General features: G+C 39.8%; 1 protein-coding gene across 3 annotated transcripts in view; it reads right to left on the reverse strand.

Moving 5' to 3' along the window:
* Positions 1-18249, reverse strand: part of LOC119658939 (multidrug resistance-associated protein 4) — a 29140-nt gene extending 10891 nt beyond the window's left edge. For 2 of the 3 annotated variants that reach the window (XM_038066795.1, XM_038066793.1), the window contains exons 1-4: positions 17981-18249; positions 4071-4298; positions 3558-3689; positions 3254-3489 (exon numbers count right to left, since the gene is read on the reverse strand). In XM_038066795.1, the coding sequence (XP_037922723.1) occupies positions 3254-3489; positions 3558-3689; positions 4071-4255 (553 nt within the window). In that variant the 5' untranslated portion in view covers positions 4256-4298; positions 17981-18249. The remainder of the gene's footprint in view (positions 1-3253; positions 3490-3557; positions 3690-4070; positions 4299-17980) is intronic. The other variant, XM_038066796.1, reaches the window with a different exon arrangement.
* Between the last annotated feature and the right edge of the window lie 77 nt (positions 18250-18326).

The following is an 18326-nucleotide window of genomic DNA, read 5'->3' on the forward strand; positions in this document are numbered from 1 at the left end:
GAACTATCAATGTAAAGCGTACACAATATGTGTGGGGAGAAGCAACCCCACGACATACATAGACAAAATTAATGGTCAAGAAAGAATTGAGACTTTCAAACCCCTCAATTTCCGTAAACTTACGAGGCGTCTTGATCTCAATGACCAGGTAATTATGGTCAAGGAAGATGGGGCTACGAGGATAAAAGTTTATTGTAAGTCAGCGTCCTGTGCGAACAACCTGGCATCCGACAATCGCTTGAGCACATTAGGGCTAAAAGTATACATTTCCTTGAGAGATACCCATAGATTTGGGATTATTAAAGTTATTAAAGGTATCCCCATAGATTTCTCAGAAGACGAAATACTACAGGATATTAACTCTCCGATTAAAGTGATCAAAGTGCAAAGACTGAGTTTCAGATCTGACTGCGATGTTGACTGTGACGTTGCCTTCCCTCCGCTGGAGAAAAGAGCAAGTCCGAACAACTGTACGAGGAATCCTCAAGATGAGTTCAACAGAACCATCAAAGGGAGTAAAAAATTCAGTTCTGCAGTCAAATCAAATCCACGCCCGAACACCAGAACCCCCTTTCCCAAAGCTGACTATCAAGGAATACCTATGCCAAATCATCCTGTTTTCGAACACGCAGCCCGCACGATTGTATCAAAAAGTATTCTCAAACTCATGAACAGCATCTCCTCAAAGATACAAGATCCATCTTTGGCAGAAGACATAAAAAAAAATCAAAAAACAGACTGACACATTCAACATTACGAGCGAAATTACAATCCTACAATATAATATTCAAAGTCTAGCTAACAATAAATCGGAAATAGAATACTTTGCTAAAACTCACGGCTATGAAATATTATCCCTACAGGAAATTTTCACTTTTAACTCATCCCATCATTCTCGTTACCTAAAAGGTTTCGACCTTATGTACAAATTCAGAGAGGATGGCTATGGCGGAGTTGCCCTTGCGTTTCGCAAAGGCATAAATGCAAGGCTAATAACCTATGATACCGAGATGGACATCATTATCGCTAAGACCCTGAACCTTAATGCAAACATCACCATTGCCTCCATATACATTCCCCCACATACACCCACAACTACTTTCCAAGTAGAACTGGACAAACTATTTCAATTTCTTAGCAATACCCCAAACACAATAATAACGGGCGACCTAAATGCCAGGTCATTTATACTCGGCGATTCCATAGAGAATAGTAAAGGGAGGCATCTCTCAAACACAATATGCAGAACAGACTTTAGACCACTCAACAACGGTTCACTAACCTTTGTGGACCAGTTAACAAATGTCAAAACAAGAGTATCTGCCCCAGATGTCACCCTCATTAATTCCAATACTATATCTTGGTCCTGCATCGCACTGGTACAACCGATTTCTAAGAGCAGGCATAAACCAATAGCCATTCACAATAACAGTATTGTAATACAATAGAAATACAAAATAGGCCTCTTGCAACTTGCAAAGATACTCGCCCGCACCTTGCTGTAAAAATAAGCATGCAGCAAGTTCATCCGCTCCATGGCAGAGTCTGAATGATGCATTCGGAATTTGAACATAGTAGCCGTAGCCGCCGCTGGACGTTTTTTAAATCGGTGTTCGTCTACTGCAATATTCCGAATGCATAAGCCAGTGAAGGGATAGCGAATACATTCAATACGTTTATTTTATTCTTCCCCGAGAGATACGATTTCAGTACCAACTTTCCACGTCGCAGGAATTCGGTCAGCAGAGCATCCTTCAGATCACCAAATCGAGCAGGAGTTCCTTGCGGAATTCCTAGGTATTTGCGGAAGTCTGCCTCTGTCATAGCTTCGATGTGGAGGTTACCAATGCTGATAAGGTGGTATGCCACCCTTTCATGATTGTCGCCAAAAATTTATAATATTAGTTTCGGATCGATGCGATACAGATGTAGGACAGCGATTAGCCCGGTATGCGGGACGCTGTAGAAAGCGATATAGCAACTAAAGAGGTTTCTTTGGCCTCTAGTTGCTTGTCCTACAACTACCGAGCCGATAACGAGTTGCTCTTTGCAACCCCTTGCCCTAACTCGGCAGCCCTTCTGCTCTTCGTACACTAGGAATACACCATCTGCATAAAGTAGTATATAAGACGTTTGACGTTGGATGACCCGTGTGACTGTGTCCATAACAAGAGCAAAGAGGATTGGTGAACTGGCGCTTCCTTAATGAACACCAATGTAGACACGAAGCGGTTTTGATATGTACGGCACGCTTCGCACTTTATTCTTCGAATCGTGATAGAACAATTTAACCCCCCGCTTGAGTTTTTTTCTAGTACCAGGTGTTGTACGGCGTACCAAATGAGTTCGTGTGGCACACCGTCAAACGCCTTTTCAAGAACCAGAAATGCAATGTAAAGAGGACGATGCGTCCCATGGTGTTTCTCCATGAGTAACCTCGCAGCGTGTATTGCTTCAGTAGTTCCGCAGTTCTTGAGAAACCGCACTTGATTCATGGTTATTTGCACGATGTTGTCAAAAATGCGTTCAAAAATCTCCATGGCATGAAATAGCAACCACATCGGACGGTAATTTTAACACTTTTTTTTTCTTTTTCAATATACGAAAGGTGGTGCTTTCTTGCCAGTCAGATGGTGTTCTGCCTTCCTCAATTACCCGACTGAAGAATTCATTGAGCCACAGTGTTGGGTCCCTGCTCTTCGCTGTCCAGAGCCCAAATGCGATGTGGTCAGGTCCTGTTGCTTTCCCCGATTTCATTCATAAAGCACTTTCTTCATTTTTCATATTATATTGACTCGCCCATTTTCTTTCCAACCAGGTTTGTAAACCTTTTCAACAGAATTCAAATAAAAGACATCGTAAAATAAGATGAAATTATGAAGATCAATCCCTAACTGCCTACAAGGTTACTCAACATGTCTGCTTAGGAAAATGCTGCTTCTTTATCAAAGTAGGCAAGATTGTTTCAGGTCCATTATATTTTAATGCGTTGTCCGCAAAAAAAAGAGAATATGTATCAAAAATAAAATCCAAATCGTAAAGCCCATGCACAATTTAGCGACCGTTGGCCACAAAATATTCATCATAATTATGTATTTGTTTTTGCTACAGTAATAATTCCTAACCAAACACAAACCAATAAACTTGAACATTAAAGTTGGCTAAACAACTCGTCCATATACATATATATTATCCAAGATAATAATGGATTACCTGACCGCACGATAAATAAATAAAGGAACAAATATCTCACCATTTTCAATATCGGATACCAAACTGAACACGCCTAGATTCTCATATTCGCCAAAATTATTCCTAAAATCTCTTAAACCATCTGAAATGCTTCTTTTAATTATGGGGAGCTCTGAAGACGTTGCTGATACTGCACTAGCATCTTCTGCCGATAGAGAGGTGCTATTTGTTCCCCCCGGCGCTAAAGGTTGTTGAAATTGCAGCAATAGCTGAGCCAAAACAACTGGTATAAGCGATCTACAAAACAAAAATACAATTAATCCCGACTGCGACTTGGCGGTCACCATGTGTAAATATTTACTAACTTGAGCATAACATAAGTAAATGCCATAATTCCATCGACAACAGAATGTCTCCAAAAAGTCCGAATCATTGCATTACGCAATAATGGCTTCCGATCATTCCGTTGGGCACGATCGATCTCTTTGAACCATTGTCTGGAAAAGAATTAAAGTTAAACGATGATTCTTCTACAATTAAATTATTTTATTTAGATAAAAAAGCAACCAAAAATACACATTCAAAAATAATTATCTTCTCTGAAATTTACCAACATAAGCACAGTCCGAATAACAAACATGCAATTTCATTTTTTTGAAGAAAAATTCTCATACTCCATTCACCACGGTGAATGACATCCCAGTTTACTTTTATGAATCGGAACAGCTTTATTTGCCAAACTTATGATTAAAAGTACATTCAACTCCTCAGAATATCACACAAAACCCAGACTAGTCAAATATTTTCATTCCATAAAACTGTACGCGATATCGTATCCATACTTCTTTTTTGAATTTGGCTAAGATTTAAATACATACTCTTCTAATTTATCCCCCAGATCTTCAGAGCTATCTTTATCCAAACATTTAGTCATGTCGTCAGGTTGCAGTCCATATCGAGAGCCATTATATAGTGTTGGAATGACCCAGAAAAATAACAATTGTGACAATATATTTGCACCTGATTTAGGATTTTCCTTTGTAGGTTTCTTCGAACTATCCATAATTTAGCGGTGTGGATTTTAAGAATGTTCTCATGTTATTATTCTGAAAAAAAGATCAAAGAAAAACCAATCATAATTATGTTCGTTGTGACAAGTTTTGATCGTGACGCCTGTATATAATAATTAAATATGTTAGCTTGTGGACGCGACAATGTTTCAGATAAATAAGGTAATTAGAAAAATAAAACAATGATGTTGTTTCTTTCGCTGATCAGATGTTAATACCAGTATTTAAGGAACAGCTTATTTCCTTCATCATTAGTAGGCTTCTGTTGGCCAACTTTCAAACTTTTGTTGACATGTTTAATTGCTTCCCAAATGAAGTGAAATCCATGACTTATCATTTCTGACCATAAATCCATTCAAGAGAACTTCATTCAACATCGTAACGGTACACTATAGGAAACAATGTGGTCTTCATTCGCCGGTAATAATTACACTAATTTGACTCAGACACTTATTGGCAGCTAAGTCGACTGGTATCCGGCATCCAGTCACAATAGAAAACCCTCTGCTACCAGTGAGATTAAAACCGCGACCTGCCAGTGCGACAGCCTAGCCTCTATAGTGTGTCAACCAGATCTATGCGCCATCGAAGGTCCGCTGAAATACGTTTCAACTCCTTCCACGACTTCCCGAGAAACCCGCACTCCTCTACTATTGCGCGCCAAGTTCTCTTGGGACGACACACTCGTCGGGCATCTTGGGACAGTGGGTTCCACTGCATGACGGGGCCCACAATGGAATTGTCGACCATCCTTAATGTGTGACCTATCCATTAGAGATGGGTGGGTGATGTTTTCAATATCACAACAGTGATATCACATTACAAATCATCATCTTATATCACCCCTCTTCGTAGTACAAGTAGTATCAACAGTTGTCGAATGCCCACGCCGAGTATCGCTTGCGAATCTATTGCTGTTATAATTGTCTGTTTTTTGGCTGGCTTTGGACTTGACTTGGGCTGGCTTTGGGCTAGAAAATGATTTCGGGTGCATGTCAATATGGAGATGCAGATTCTTGACTTTAAGTAATTGATTTGTAATGCTACCGCTCGGTAATGAATGTCGGCTGCTGATTGATGTGTGTGTGATGTTAACCTATGTAATATTTTTTAGTACAAGCAATTATAATGCGGCGACCTCCAGTTCGATGCCGCCGCCGGTAAGAACTTCGATGCTATACTCATTAATGCAGATGAGGAGAGTGTGTTGATCAGCCAGACTGAGAATTTTGGTTTTGTTGATGTTTATCTTTGTATGTCCGACTCTAGGGTTCATGACCCGGTAAGAGAATAATAATTGCCACCAGCGTAGTCGCAGTATTTGAGGAAAAATGTCATTGTGCACTAAACTTCCTCAAAACAAGACCGCATGAAGAACATTACCGATAGCAAGAAGAAAAAATATCGGAGATTTTATCTCAATGCAACAGGTGACATTTTGCGCCATCATATATCACTTTGCTAATAGCTATTAGTTTCTCCGAAATGCCGAAACCTTCCAAGTGAATCCAAGGTGTAAACTCCGCACATTGTTGGTGGTGTGTGGATTCCCATGATTTCCGTACGAATGGAAATAGCAAATCTTTAGAAACTGTAGGTGCAGCAATGAACTCTGTGGGGGATGGTCTATCTTAGCGTCTTAACTCCGATTTCCCTTCTGTGTGGAAGAACAGTCCGTACCCGGATGTTATGGTCAATGACCATTTATCCACAACAAGTGGAATTTCACCGAATATAATACGGTTAGTGACCGTGCTGAAATGCTGCTCGTCATCGTGGATGAGGAGTTGACCGTTAAGGTCTTTCGCAGGACCATCGAAAGCTTTACAACCACATGTACGTTCTCTCGTCATGCGGTATACATTTCTAAAAACATTGCATTCTGAGGCATCTTCTGCTTCCCTCACCAATGTAATAACAAATTTCTTTTTCTCCTGGCGCCCACTATACTGAACTTCCCTGGATTTCGCACGGTAACGGAGTTCGAGCGCGTCATATCACTCGTATCGGGCAATATAGCCTTCAATCCCAATGCCCATCGACTGTCTCAAGTGGGTTACTCAAAGTACCCATCGTCCGTACAGTAAGATAGCGCTGCTACTGTCGAGGAGCAGCCGGATCATATAAGCTGTCGATATTGTACTTGGCCGGTTTCGAGACCGATGTCAGCGGCTCTCTCGTTACACACTGCCAAAAGACAGCTCCTAAATCTATTGTTGATCCCATAGTGCTTATACGGTATCGGCCAGTTGAAATCTTGTTGACCTTATGCCAAGCTCCGTTCTCGGACAATCTGCCACTAATGACGTTACGGTCGCCAAAACCGTTATGAGAAATCCCCTTGGCATTTAGAGCATCCATCACAATCACAATGACATCTATGGGAAGCCTCTACTGAACTGCGTGTAATTGCTCGTAGAAAGCATCTGCCTTCGCTGTATCGGAAAACTCCGTTGGTGCATAACACTGTACATGTGATGCTCTTTAGCCTGAACTTTGCAGTAAGAAGGTCAAGAGAGCGTGCCTTGCAGTAGCCGTCAGTAACAATCCAACATCGGATTCGCGTCTACTACCATTTGGTCTTCCAGAGTATGAAAGCACACTACCCTAAGTGTGGAAGGAGAAAGAGGAGTACTCTCCAGAGTCCCACTATCTTACTTCGCTTAAGACCAAAAACGTACAATTTTCGGCGGAATTTCTGCTCGAGTTGAAAAAAGTGAACATTCTGAACGTGCGCATATTCCAAAAATCTTAGGTCAATGCCCATCCGCATATTGACATTTCGATGCAGAAATTTAGAAATTTGCTAGTTCACAAATTTCTACCCCTTTTAGTCGCCTACGACAAACAGAGAAGATTTCAAGTATATTCTTAAGCCCCAAGTCACGAAAGGTAGGGCTATTTTGAAGCCTAGATATTCTAATTTTTCAGTTAGGTAGTTTACGAAAGTCAGTCCTTGAATTTATTTACGCCGTACTCCCACTCCTTTACAACTAACTACAAAGCTTCTACTCCCATCGAAAAGTATTAATCGAGATCTTTCGTTTCATACTCCACCTGATTATATTTAGAGAACCAAAGATCTAATAAAATAAAATAAAAAATAAAATCCGGCTCAATAGGTTACGGTGGGCACTTAATCCGTATGGATGTGGGTGATTCAGCCCGGAAAGTCTATAAGGGCAATATTTATGGTAGAAACAGAAGACGAGGCAGACCTTGCCTAAGATGGAGCGCTGGCGTAGATCAAGACGCCAGGCAGCTTTTAGGGATATCGAATTGGTGGACCTCGGGGCGAAACCGGGTTGTCTGGAGTTCCTTATTAAGGCAGACCTAGACCGGATACCAATTATTGCGCCGTTAATGACGATGATGAAAGATCTACTGTATGCGTGAAGGTTCACAGATCCAATATTTCTACCAGATTTTATATCAGTAGGTGTAACTATTTCCGAATAAAGTTCATATGACAGACAGGTGGACAGCAAACCAGTTTTGATACGGTTTCTCTTTCTATACACGTACAATATCATTAGCTGAATTTTGAAACAATAGTGAACAATAAGAAGAGCCTTAGGCGAACATTAAATAGGCTAAAAAACATGTTAATTTTTGAAACACTAACTCCTCAATGAAAAGTCAACAACAGTTCACACGATTGTATTCAATGTTAACCGCTACCTTCCCAAGCCAGACTTTTGTTCTGGGATAAGCTAATGATAAAAAAACTCCCACCCCGACTACAGCATCTAAGATCTAAACTGCAATTGCTGACGCCTCAACCTGCATTTTCCCCCATTAGTCGGTCTTTGCTAATCATTTTTCATATGTCTCCGCCTCTCACCTCACCTCTTTCAAAGAACAAAATAATTACCGTCCGGCACTACATCTGCACACCACACCGTACCTTTCTCTGGTTTATTACTTAACGGAATTAGGACGGACTGGATTTTGAAATATGCATATTTCGAATTTTAGGGGCGTTTCTTTTGCTATGAGAAATTTTTCATATTCAATGATGCACTTCTCAATCTACTTCAACTTGAATATTCACTCACAGATTATAGATAGTAAAAATCAGTAATAAATGTTTATATTCATCCACTGAAATGTACATAATACAAATAAACCGGGATGAGATAATTAAATGCATGGATGAACACACTTAAGTTGCATATGTGTATACAGATTAGATAAACCCATAAATATAGCGAGATAAGTTAAACTCACGGTGATCCCTCAAAGATAAATCCGACTGTATTACATAATGAGTACAGATAAACTTAAGGCCGTTTTTAAAATGCACATAACATAACGGAGGCTTATTGAAACGTTGTAACGAATCGATACTAAGCTTGAAAGCTGGACACTGAACATATTATCCACTAAGTAAGGCAATTCTCAAAGAAATCAAACGTAAGGCGATAGTGCGTGAAGGAGCGCTTATGAAAATAAACACAAGTATTGGTCAAATTACACTGCAATTCTCCAAAGCGCAATAGTGTCCTTATATCTTCGTGGTACAAGAGCCATAAATTCGTTCTAACAAAGTCTGTAATATTGGTTAATGACAAGAAGATATACTACATAGTTGGTCCTTTGTGTGTTCCCCAAAGTAAAAACTAAGGGATCTGGCAACGTATGCAAACCTAAGTGGTCTTGAACAGGCTCGACATCTTCATTAGGGACATCGAAATGTGAGCCAGGAGGAGACAAGCTGAAGAGGAGAGAGAGAGGAGACAGGTGAAATCAAACAATTTCACTATTTCAGCTGATTTTACTACTGCAAAAGTAGAGTGTGCCCCAGCGTTGATAGAGTTAAAGAAAAGCGAATTCGCTTGATAGTATTACTATCAAGTCACCGTTAGTTAAGATTCAGTTGTAATATAAAAACGGGACCCGAGGAAAACGAATTAGGTTTAATGAACTTCTTGGCAGTAAAGTGCGTTTTGTGACAAAATTATAATTGGAAAATTTACATTTGAATGCTAAATGTGGAAAAACGTTTTCTGGTAGGATCGAGAATTGCAAAAACTCCGAAAATCAACCAGACAATCGCGTTTAAAAAACAGTAAGAATGAAAAGTATAAGAGATTCGTAAGAAGTTCGAAGAAAGACCCCTTTACAAAACACTCTAAGGAATTGCAAAAGTAAAGTTAGATTTCAAGGCTGTGCAGGATCCCTAAACAGGATGACGACCAAGTTGAACTCTCTCAGAAAACCGGATGCTGCTTTCACAAACTATAGAGTTGAGTCAGTACAGGCTTTCTTGGAAGTACATCATCTGGGAGAGCAGCTAATAGAGTTTCAACACGGTAGTATTGCAAGAAGAACCAGAACACCATTAAAAAAGCAGGTAGCGCTTTACTACCCTTTGCGGATTTCAAGGGGCCTGGAATGGATGCCATCTATCCAGCTATGATAAAGGAAAGTAAAAACCGACTTCTGTGGAATATTTTGAAGAGTCTTGCTCTGAGCTACGCGCCTACCTCTTGGCAGAAGCATGACTATTCACACCCAAAGGTCTTCACACAAATTACTATTACCAGTTTTTAAAGTCCTGCGAGTCTGCGCTCCACTCCTTAGTTATAAAAATAGAAGAGGTGAATCTGAAAAACGAGAACCCGATTGGAGATGTTCATGGACATTGAAGGTTCTTTTGACTGTGCCCCTCGAATGTGATGCTATAAGGGAGCATAGTATCGATAATTCTTTGGATCTATTCTATACTAACACAGAGACTGATATGTGCTGAAATAGATAGTGATCGCTACCTCATCATAGAAGCAACGAAAGACCACAATCGCCTTTTCTCTGAGTGATTTCAAAACCTACCAATAGGCGCTCGAGCATATGCAGATAAAGGGTTTCATCCACCGTTATTATTTTTTCTTGTTATAGGTGACGTTCTTCGTGCTGCCTTTTCCAGAGGACGTGAAGGAATTCTCGATTAGGCTAATGATATGTTTTTTATCTCACCGGGTCATGCACCTTGACCAAATAGCCCTGGGTTCGGAATAAGAGGCAAGTAGAGTTAAGATAAACACCAACAAAATCAGAGTTCTCAATCTGACGGATCATCGCACTCTCCTTATCTGCAATAATCGAAGCGAGCCGACGGTGGCACCGAACTGGTTGTTGTCCAACGCATTAACAATACTAGATCCGCTTTCGCTGTCCTGTTTAAAATCTGGAGATGCAGTTATCTGAACAACAAAATCAAGTTGAAACTGTTCTGTGCTAGTGTTCTTCGTGTGTTGCTATATGGGAGTAGCACATGAAAAGTGAACTCCACTGTCAATCAAAAGCTCCAAGCCTTCTTCAATACCTGTCTGCATCGTATCATCTTACGATGGCCTGACACTATTTCAAACGAATAACTTGGTCGGCGCACAGGCCTGACAATAGTACGCACTATGATCGGAGGGCGGAAGTGGCAGTGGATAGGTCACACATTAAGAAAGGACGACAATTCCATTGCGGGCCACGCGATGCAGTACATCCACTCTCAAAAGATGGCGGACGAGTGGATCGCCCCAAAGATACTTGGCCCAAAACAGTAGGAGAGGAGTGTATCCATGTAATAAGGAAATGGAATCCATGAAACATTTTCTTTGTGAGTACCCCACACTCAGATGTAAATTTTTTAAACGGATGTGCTCCAACTGCAGGGGTAACATCACATCCACTATCACTAACGAATCTAGGATATTCCATTAGACGGGAGAATCAAGTAAAATGGACGACTACAGTCTAATTTCTAAGGGACTGAGTCTCCCTCGCATTTTCTCATTCTGATAGTTTAAATAGCAATGTCCCGTTAAAGAGCTTAGTAGGATTTTATGTTCGACCTCTGAAGGAACAACATAAATGGCACTCGAGTAGCACAAAGATTTTCGCCTACCGATAGGAACTCAATTTGACAGTTCATGGTCGGATGCCAAATGCTGGCTCTGGTCGCACCAGACGAGCCTGTCTGTCAGTTTTCTCAGTTGTTACTATCATTTTCATCAATGAGTGAAAATAAGATGTATTGGCCGATATCTCGAATAATTTATGCCCAATTTACTTAACATTTTCGCTATATATTCAGAACTACGTGTTCCTCGATACAACGTATAATTTTTGTTTTATATTGTACTGTTCAACCCTGAAAAACAATTGCCTCTGGAACAGAAAAGTGAAAGTCTATTAATTATTTGGTAATTTCAAAAGACTGATTAAGATTCCTTGTCCCAACATTGAAGACTTTAATTCTTTTCATAGAACAATATTAACTTTTCAACATTTCTAACCCATAATACAGTATATTTTGGAATTGTCAATCATCTTCGCTGATAAATAAATCTGGCTTTGTTTACCAATTCATACAAATACCAACAGATTCTATTGGTCCATTACCGTATATAGATATGTATATATATACCTTCCTTAAGCATGGAGCTGATTAAACAGAAAAAATGCTCTACATCAACAACTAATAAAAGAAGTCAGCTGGGATTACACAAGCTAGATGTAAGCATTGCGTTGGGACAATATCAGAAATGCCATTTTTCGTAAATAAAGTCAACACTCCAATGAAAAACAGACTGTGGACAATTAAAATAAACGCCGTTGATTGTACAAGGCAATAAGAAAGTTGTAGAGCTTTCTTATGTAATTAAAAGGTATCAGGTGTAGTGATGAGTACCTATCCCTTTCCAGCGCTCTAGGCGAAATATGACAAATTGCAGTAATTAAGGGGGTCATCCCGTGTGTCGGATCCGCGGAATCGATTTTTTTTGGCATCAATTGTATCTAGAGGCAAAGTGATTTTTAAATATTCGGAGTCGTTCGGAAATTATATTATTAAACACGTAATAAGTCACATGTCAGATTTATGTCGATCGTTGTAGTAAAGCGCGTATTTATCGGTCGGAATGACGTTCGAATGACTTCACTAAAAGGACAAGAATTGAAGCCAAGAAAGCTAAAGTTTATAGACTAGGTATAGCAGATTAATGATCAGTTAAGATTTTATGGCTAAAAATCACATTCTACTTTTTAAATGCGTTTTTCTCAAAACTGCATATTGAAATCTGTTGCCACCATAGCCCAAAATCTATCCAAACAAATTCTTTGAAATTTTCACGACTTATTCAGAACATATTTCTACTGGTGGATCTCGGCGCAAAACCGGGATGTCTGGAGTTCCTTATTAAGGCAGGCCTAGACCGGATACCGGTTGTTGCGCCGTTGATGATGATGATATTTCTACGGTCCGCAAACTAGGATAATTACGATTCTTTCAGTAGTTTTTTTTTATTCATTAAAGAAGCCTTAAAAAAACACCAAAATTCACAAAAAAAAATTTAACACGGCAGCAAAAATTTAGTTTTTAATAATCCTAGTTTGCGAACTGTAAGTAAATCTGCCCGTTAAAATGCCGTTTACTTCTTTTTTCTTTAAGATGATCGAAGCGCCCTCTAGCATGGCAGCAGAAAAGCATTTTTTGGAGATGGGTGTATAAATTGCTCTGTATTTCAATAATGAATTGTGCTATCGAGCTTGGAAAAATTATTACGCATGCTCAAGATATTAATAAATATATGATGAAAAATTCGTATTTGTATCTTTATCCAGTTCTTCACAAAAAGTTTCCAAAAAAAACGAAAAAACGCCCTTCACACGGGATGACCCCCTTAAATAATAAATACAGGAATAAAATTTTTGATAAGCTACTAGAAAAAAATTAGCCAATCCTTCCAATTACTTCCCACCAAAGCCTTTAAAATAAGAATAAGAATTCGAAAGAGCCGCTCACCTTTTGCTAATTATTATAGCTTTTGTGTGAATTAAGCAGAATTGTGAAATTGTTCCAACCACTCAACTAATACAATTTAACAATCCAACAAATCCCTTTCATTAGATAATACAAATCAATACAAATATAATTGGAAAGTACTATCAGGCTCCTATCAGTCGTTTCAATAGCCACAAATTTAAGAAGACTCTTGCAATCCCTCTTGTTTACATTTACATTACTGTCATAAATAGTTTTCCTGCAAATAATAACGTACTCTAATTATTACGCAAGTCACTATGGATGTGTAGAGCAGGGTACCTTTGATTGCTGAAGATTTGATTAAACAAGATAACGTTGGGTTGACCGTGTTGCAACTGTCCAACACTATGATGTGAAGTATGAGATTGTACTTGATCGGAATAGATGCAGATAAAGTGAATAAATAGATTAGACACACTGAACTTGAGAATTCCATGCAAACTCGAATCATTTACAGATAAATATGTGGGTGGTGAGAAATTTATGAAATTGCTAGTTATATTTCAAAGAAAAACCAATGTAACTCTAAAGTGAGGATTGATGATTAACCTCGTCATTCGTTAAGCGTCGTCTTCACATTATTCTGGTCTATGACATTTCACTTCGATTTTCATATTCAGTCAGTTTTCAGCAGGTAAGATCAAACGGTCGCTCCCCCTCGGGTTTCAAACAGACACCCGTATTGAAAAAGTTAACTAATGAAACACTAAAATAGAAACGATTATGGATTTTAGAAACGAATTGACTGACTGAATTTTAGCCAAGACCCAATTGAAAACCTGAAATGGTAGAAGCTAAATAATGATAACATCCCCTCACCATCATCATCAACGGCGCAACAACCGGTATCCGGTCTAGGCCTGCCTTAATAAGGAACTCCAGACATCTCGGTTTTGCGCCGAGGTCCACCAATTCGATATCCCTAAAAGCTGTCTGGCGTCCTGGCCTACGCCATCGCTCCATCTTAAGCAGGGTCTGCCTCGTCTTTTTTTTCTACCATAGATATTGCTTTTATACACTTTCCGGGTGGGATCATCCCCATCCATATGGATTAAGTGACCCGTCCACCGTAACTTATTGAGCCGGATTTTATCTACAACTTGACGGTCATGGTATCGCTCATAGATTTCGTTGTTATGTAGGCTACGGAATCGTCCATCCTCATGTAGGGAGCCAAAAATTCTTCGGAGGATTCTTCTCTCCAACGCGGCCAAGAGTTCGCAATTCTTCTTGCTAAGAACCCAAGTTTCCGAGGAATACATGAGAACTGGCAAGATCATTGTCTTGTACAGTAATAGCTTTGACCCTATGGTGAGACGTTTCGAGCGGAACTGTTTTTGTAACCTGAAATAGGCTCTGTTGGCTGCCAACAACCTTGCGCGGATTTCATCATCACAGCTGTTATCGGTTGTGATTTTCGACCCTAGATAGGAGAAATTATCAGCGGTCTCAAAGTTGTAGTCTCCTATCTTTATTCTTCCCGTTTGACCAGTGCGGTTTGATGTTGTTAGTTGGTTGGTTTTTGGTGCTAACGGCTCCACCATATACTTTGTCTTGCCTTCATTGCTGTGCAGCCCAAGATCTGGCGCCAATTGCCGCCCGCTCGATCTGGATGAAGGCAGTTTGTATGTCTCGGGTGGTTCTTCCCATGATGTCGATATCGTCAGCATAGGCCACTAGTTGAGTGGACTTAAAGAGGAACGTACACCTTACATTTACCTCAGCATCACGGATCACTTTCTCCAGGGCCAGGTTAAAGAAGACGCATGATAGGGCATCCCTTTGTCGTAGACCGTTGTTGATGTCGAATGATCTTGAGAGTGATCCTGCTGCTTTTATCTGGCCTCGCACATTGGTCAGGGTCAGCCTAGTCATTCTTATCAATTTCGTTGCGATACCGAATTCTCTCATGGCCGTGTACAGTTTTACCCTGGTTATGCTGTTATGGGCGGCTTTAAAGTAGATGAAGAGATGGTACAACTGATGTCCATATTCCAACAGTTTTTCCATCGCTTGCCGTAGAGAGAAAATTTGATCTGTTGCTGATTTTCCTGGAGTGAAACCTCTTTGGTATTTGCCAATGACGTTCTGGGCGTATTGGGCTATCCGGCCCAGCAAGATCGCGGAGAATATCTTATAGACGGTACAACGTGATACCTCTGTAATTGTTGCACTGTGTGGGGAGATACCCTTTTTAAGGTTTTGTGTAAACACAAAACCTTATTAAAATCGGTTTACTGTCTGTCCGTCTTTCTGTCTGTCTGTCCGTCACACGCATTTTTCTCGGAGACGGTTATAGCGATTGACACCAAATTTGGTAGAAAGGTGGGAACTGTGAACGCTCACGCATACAATGAATTACATCCTTTTACGTCGAATTTAAGGGGGGGGGTCCCCATACATGCAAAAGGGGTATGTAAAATTTTTTTTCATCAAATATGGTCATATGGGGTATCAAATTAAAGGTCTCGATTAGTACTTTTCCAAGCCGATCTTAGTTTTGACATTCGTTGGAAGGGTGGGGAGCGCGGAGGGTTGAAAGTGATCACTTCTTTAAGGGGGCCATTCTCAGAAACTACGAAACCGAAAAATCTGAAAAAAATCAGGAGGTTGCCACTATATGGTGCCTGGGCTCCGAAATACCTTCCATGCCGATATCTGTTTAAATAAAGTTAATAATAGTATATTACTACAATTTTTTGTAATTGGTTAGAAACCCCCCTTAAGTTCATCCTAGTACCATGAAATTTTGCAGTGATATACGCTATAATATAGAGCATGATCTTACCAGGTTTGGTGGAAATCGCACTATTACTAACAAAGTTATAATACCTCAAATTTGTTGCTACTTTGAAAATTGAAGACTATGAATGTCAATATCACCCGAAAGTGGATACTCTCACATAATATATGGATATATTACGTGCTACGTACTAAGAAAGACACAAAACTTTTCGTACTTGAAGCGTCCAGCTTCCGGTTTCCCGACTTGTTATGTATGAGGCCGATAATGCCTCTTTGCCGTCGTCAGGCATTGATTCGCTGTCCCACACCTTAAGCACAAGTTGATAAACTACTTGGCGAAATCGGTCGCCTCCATATTTAACCAATTCGACTGTAATTCCATCGGCTCCTGGCGATTTACGATTTTTAAAGTGACACTATCCAGAAGACATAGAATCCGGCCGCAAGTCAATGCAAAGCTTAGCGCTGACTTTTCCTGCAGTTCTATATGATTTGAACAAAAAAGCAGCAGAGCGTAAAGTGGAGAAAGTGCCCAAGGCAGCGACTCCAGTCAAACCATCAGCTAAGCGTGCAAAGGTAACTCCAGTCAAAATGTCGACGAAGCGCACTAAGGTAAAGGAGTCTCCACCATCTAGCGAGAACGTGAAATTCATTCTTTCATTCTTTGTTGAAAACTCTTTCCACGCAAATTAACTATCGCCATCTCTATCTACTGCATTGGAAATGCGCCAGAGTGTGTACCAGCTATTGGAAGTACAGGTTTTACTTCATTTTCCCCCGTTTTTAGCAGATTTTTCAAGGGTGGCCACAACTAAACTAAAATTTTTAACGTGAATTTTGTAGTTTGTAGTTTTTTCCCCAGTATAACTACTGGAGAAGGTTTCTAGCTTTTGAGGAATATGCATATATGCGAATTATATTGACATGGACCTGAGTTATGAGTGAAAAACAAAAGGGTGACCACAACCGAACCTCTTCCCCTACAGCATATCTTTAATCATCGTTCATGTACATCAAAAAGAAAGCAACAGACGGCACGCTGATGATAGAGAAACTCCCTGTATTTAAATAAGATAACAAATTTGCCGAGAACTCAGTACTAATCATATCAAGCACAGATAACTCATAATCTCAGTTTTACTGGGTCATTTTTGCCGACTAAATAGAGGTTTATGAGACATGGCGAGATTCGTCTCGGAATTCATATAAGCTAACCGACGAGAGAGAATTACAAAACAAAGCCTAATCACATTACTAAGCCGACTGTGTCCTGAAACTGTGATTCTTGGGGTAAACAGAATATCACATTATCACGTTCGATGAGTGCGTGATAACGTGATCTGTTTCAACCTGTATCGTAGTCTGCTTGATCACCGCCTCTTCCGTACCTGTCAATTTGAGCTCTGTTGTTGTTATCAGCAACCTGGAAGTTTTCACTGTCAATGTAACAATTACAGCTCCTCCCGCGTTATCATCAGTGGGAGAAATTATGCCGCAGTAGCAACCATATGTACATAGCGTACACAAATGTATACATATGAGTGCTCGTTTATTAATTGAAAATGACGAAATAGAAGACAATGACTGGCCGAGATTCGAGTTGAGCTGATTGGTAAGGAAATGAGAAATCTGAAAATAATTTATTTCTCGCCGAGGCTCTGGATAATTCAGCTTTGATTAGATAACTCAAGTTCACATACATTCAGACATGCCAGATTGTTACATTTATCTGCGATTATTCGTGTATAATTCTCTGCGTGGCGAATCAAAGTTGAGACTGCAAACATAATATTGCTAGAAGCATCCCATTATCTGAAATAACGAAAACGAAGATTATTCCACACTTCGTGCAGCTGCAGCAACTGCAGCACTCGAAATTCCAAGTCCACAGAACACCAGCGCATATTCTTAAAAATGAGGACTCCAATTAATGAAACTTTCTCGTAAATCATTTAAGCAATGCATAAAATCTCCAACAATTACGCTTAGTTTCTAACTAAAGAATTCATTGACTCAGTTGCCTTCCCCTCCCAGAAGTACTTTCTATTGAATATGTGAGTTACTTCTATATATAAGCATCTTAATATAAACTAAAATAAAGTAATTAGGTTATCGCCGGCCGAAATGAAGCCATCATTTTGTAACTTACGAGCAGAAATAGGAACACCAAGTAGACTTGCCGGTGCTGAAAAGATGCACTTTACAAGCACGTAATCACTTTGCACAAAAACAGAAGAAAAAATCACAGCAACAAAACCAATATGTATAACTCAGCGTGAGGGTAGTACCGTAGTAAAATTATTCATTAAGTACACGTTCCACTTAAGTCAACACCCGCATTAGTCTCCGCCTGACTATAACACTTAATTCCAACCCGTCCTAAACTCGACCCGCTACAAATCTATACTGTTGACGGCGAGCAACAGGCTAGTCGAGTAAGCTTCTTATAAGACTTTTGACATTTCTTAGACAAGGAATATGTTTTTACGATATTT

This window comes from Hermetia illucens, chromosome 6 (genome assembly GCF_905115235.1).
Source record: "Hermetia illucens chromosome 6, iHerIll2.2.curated.20191125, whole genome shotgun sequence".
Taxonomy (NCBI): domain Eukaryota; kingdom Metazoa; phylum Arthropoda; class Insecta; order Diptera; family Stratiomyidae; genus Hermetia; species Hermetia illucens.